The 2,824-nt window shown below is 40.9% G+C and overlaps 1 protein-coding gene across 1 annotated transcript; it reads right to left on the bottom strand.

The window, feature by feature from the left end:
• Positions 1 to 1,664: 1,664 nt before the first annotated feature.
• Positions 1,665 to 2,559, bottom strand: tssk6 (testis-specific serine kinase 6). Its single transcript, XM_066648220.1, has one exon. The coding sequence runs from the start codon at positions 2,484 to 2,486 to the stop codon at positions 1,665 to 1,667; it is 822 nt and encodes a 273-aa protein (XP_066504317.1). The 5' UTR covers positions 2,487 to 2,559.
• Positions 2,560 to 2,824: the final 265 nt, after the last annotated feature.

Consider the following 2,824-nt stretch of genomic DNA (forward strand, 5'->3'; position numbering starts at 1 on the left):
TGTGTGTATATGCTGGTGTGGTATAAAGGCAAATATTTGAGACAAGTTTTCCTTGAGCTCTTGTTTTTCCAGGGTCTGTACTTCGCTCACTGAAACATGCTGATCTAAAGAAAAGGTTTATATATATGTGTGTGTGTGTGTAATACAGTACTGTGCAGAACTCTAAGATAACTATATATATTTAAACTAATGCCTTCTCAGTAAGCGTGGTGCTTGTATAAAGTTATATATAATCACAACAATATAAATACAACAAAAAATATATAAACCAAATAAGATATATATATATATATTTTATAAAGTAGTAGGTGTGAGTGAGTTTGAAGAGCATTGTTTTGTTCAGATTCTCCTTGATTGCATGAGTTTGTTAAATCAACAGCACACATTATTTAAAATCATTATTTATATCCAGTAACACTAGGTACTTCAACTAATAATAGACTGCCACGAGGAGAGATTTGGAAAAAGTTAAACTAACACTTTCACTCAGAGTATCACACTGGAATAATGTTATTTGTTTTCATTCTAATGTTGGGTGGTTATTTATTTATTTATAGCAAATAAACACTTACTGCTCAGATAAATAACCTAAAAATTATGCATAGTACTGTATTTATGATGATATCAGCAATCTGAAGTTTCTCCAGCAGGGGTGCTATTAGCACACATTTTGCTCTACTGTGCATTATATTTTAATTTTATTTGTTTGTTTCACAGGGACAGAGCTTATTAACAGACAGATTTCTGAAAATTTGCACTGAGATGTCTAATTTTCATCTGTAGTGCCTGGCCAACATTAAAGCAGGGATAGCAGACCTCAATCCAGACCTGAAGCTAGTGACTATTATATTCAGATCCATGAGCAATTTTTTGAAAATGAATGATGATAAATAGTTTTCAGAAAGATTTATTTATTTATTTTTCAGATGGTCATAACGATGGATTAATCCTGTTAAGGCAGAAGTAGCTTTATTCAATTTAGCCAATCAAATTTATTGTTCACCCCATGTGTCCACTTTACTAGAGACAGCATGAGGGAAGTGAGAGTGATCCTCCAGCTCCACAATAGATGGAAGAGTTTAGACCTCGGCAAGTTCTAAACATCATTCAGTGCCAGTGCCCATTTCCTCTCACAGCCCAAAAACACATTGGTAGGTGGATTGGTGATGTGTCCATAGGTGTGAGTGAAATGGTTGTGTGTGTCTGTGTGTGTCGCCCTGTGAAAGACTGGCGTCCCCTTCAGCGTGTGTTCACACCATGTGCCCAATGATTCCGGGTAGGCTCCGGACCCACCACGACCCTGAACTGGATAGGCGGTTACAGACAATGAAGGAATGAATTAATATATTGCCCGTTATGTTTACATAAAAATGAACGTCACCAGTATTTTAGCCAGTTTTCTATGTCATTTTTTAATACTACACTTGACCTAATGTCTGAATATTCTTAATAACTGCTTAATTTTCTACATGGAATCTTTTCTTTAAAAGGGGTGTCATTGCATTGTTATGCTATTATATTTTCAGAATATTGGTGGCATTTATTCACAATAATATTTTTTATCACAGATATTTCTGGAAAATATATCATCACAGTCCTAAATACAATCCCAAGCAAATAAAAAGCCTCACCAAAGATATTGAAATTCCACTGCAATGGTTTAATTAGGGTTCTTGCCTCTGCTGCTGTAGCCAAGGCTGCTGTGCCACGTCACTCACTGAAGGCCTGCTGGAGGGATTATACTGCAGCATATAAGAGATGAGGGCGCGACAGGGCTCCTCCATTGTTATGGCAGCAGGATATACCAGGACCCCGCGCTGGAGCTGTGGGAGTTTGCTGACGTCGGTGTCGTCAAAGGGCATGCCACCAGCGACCATGACGTAAAGGATAACGCCCAGGCTCCACACATCAGACTTCTTAGCATCATACGGCACGCCCCTGAGCACTTCGGGTGCAGCGTAGGCAGCCGAGCCACAGTACGTTGTTCTCAGTTCAGGGTGACCTTTTGAAAAGCATGCGAAACCGAGGTCCGTCAGCTTGACTTTATGTTCAGCCGTCAGGAGCACGTTTTCGCATTTCAGGTCTCGATGAACGATGTCCTTCTGGTGCAAGAAGTCCACGGCACTGAGGATCTGAGAGAACCAGGTTCTGGCCTGTTCACTGGGGATGCAGTTGAGCTCTTTGATCTTGTCCAGGAGGTCCATGCTGGCAGCCTCCATCACGATGTACACTGGTCCGTTGCTCGCTTCAATGACTTCGTAAACATGAATGATGTGGGCGTGCTTCACTACTCTTAAAATGTCCATTTCCCGTGGCAGAAACTTGGAGACGACTTGATGGGGAGAGTTATTGCGGTCAATTATTTTGATAGCTACTTGTTTGGAATGCTTGCTGGAGATGGCCAACTTGACCTTGGAGTAGCTTCCTTCACCGATGGTGGCGCCAAGCTCGTAACCCAGTTTATTTAGAGTGTGTTCGTCAGCCATTTTATTTTCCCTAGATACAACGTGGAGGGATAATGAGCAAAAGATCTGGTGGCACCTTCTTCCCTTACGCTGTTCTTTGTCACTGCGAAGAACAGCTTGTGAGTGATCCTTTGCAAAGTCAGTCAATGGCGATGTCATACAGAACACAGTGATGTCACAGAGTGGCATAAGTAAAGGCCACTTATTTTCAGGCAGAGGTTGCTATGGTGGAGAGAATCTTTAACGACATTCTATTAGTGTTTTTGGAGAGGTTGTGAAATGCACTGTAGACTTATCAGAGACTTATCAGTGCTTGCATTTACTGATAAGGTGGTAATACAAACTGGTGGGGGGGGGGG

This window comes from Hoplias malabaricus, chromosome 16 (genome assembly GCF_029633855.1).
Source record: "Hoplias malabaricus isolate fHopMal1 chromosome 16, fHopMal1.hap1, whole genome shotgun sequence".
Taxonomy (NCBI): Eukaryota; Metazoa; Chordata; class Actinopteri; order Characiformes; family Erythrinidae; genus Hoplias; species Hoplias malabaricus.

Bases quoted from the DNA above. Each gene is read 5' to 3' on its own strand.
- tssk6 (XM_066648220.1), bottom strand. From the start codon at position 2,486: ATGGCTGACGAACACACTCTAAATAAACTGGGTTACGAGCTTGGCGCC.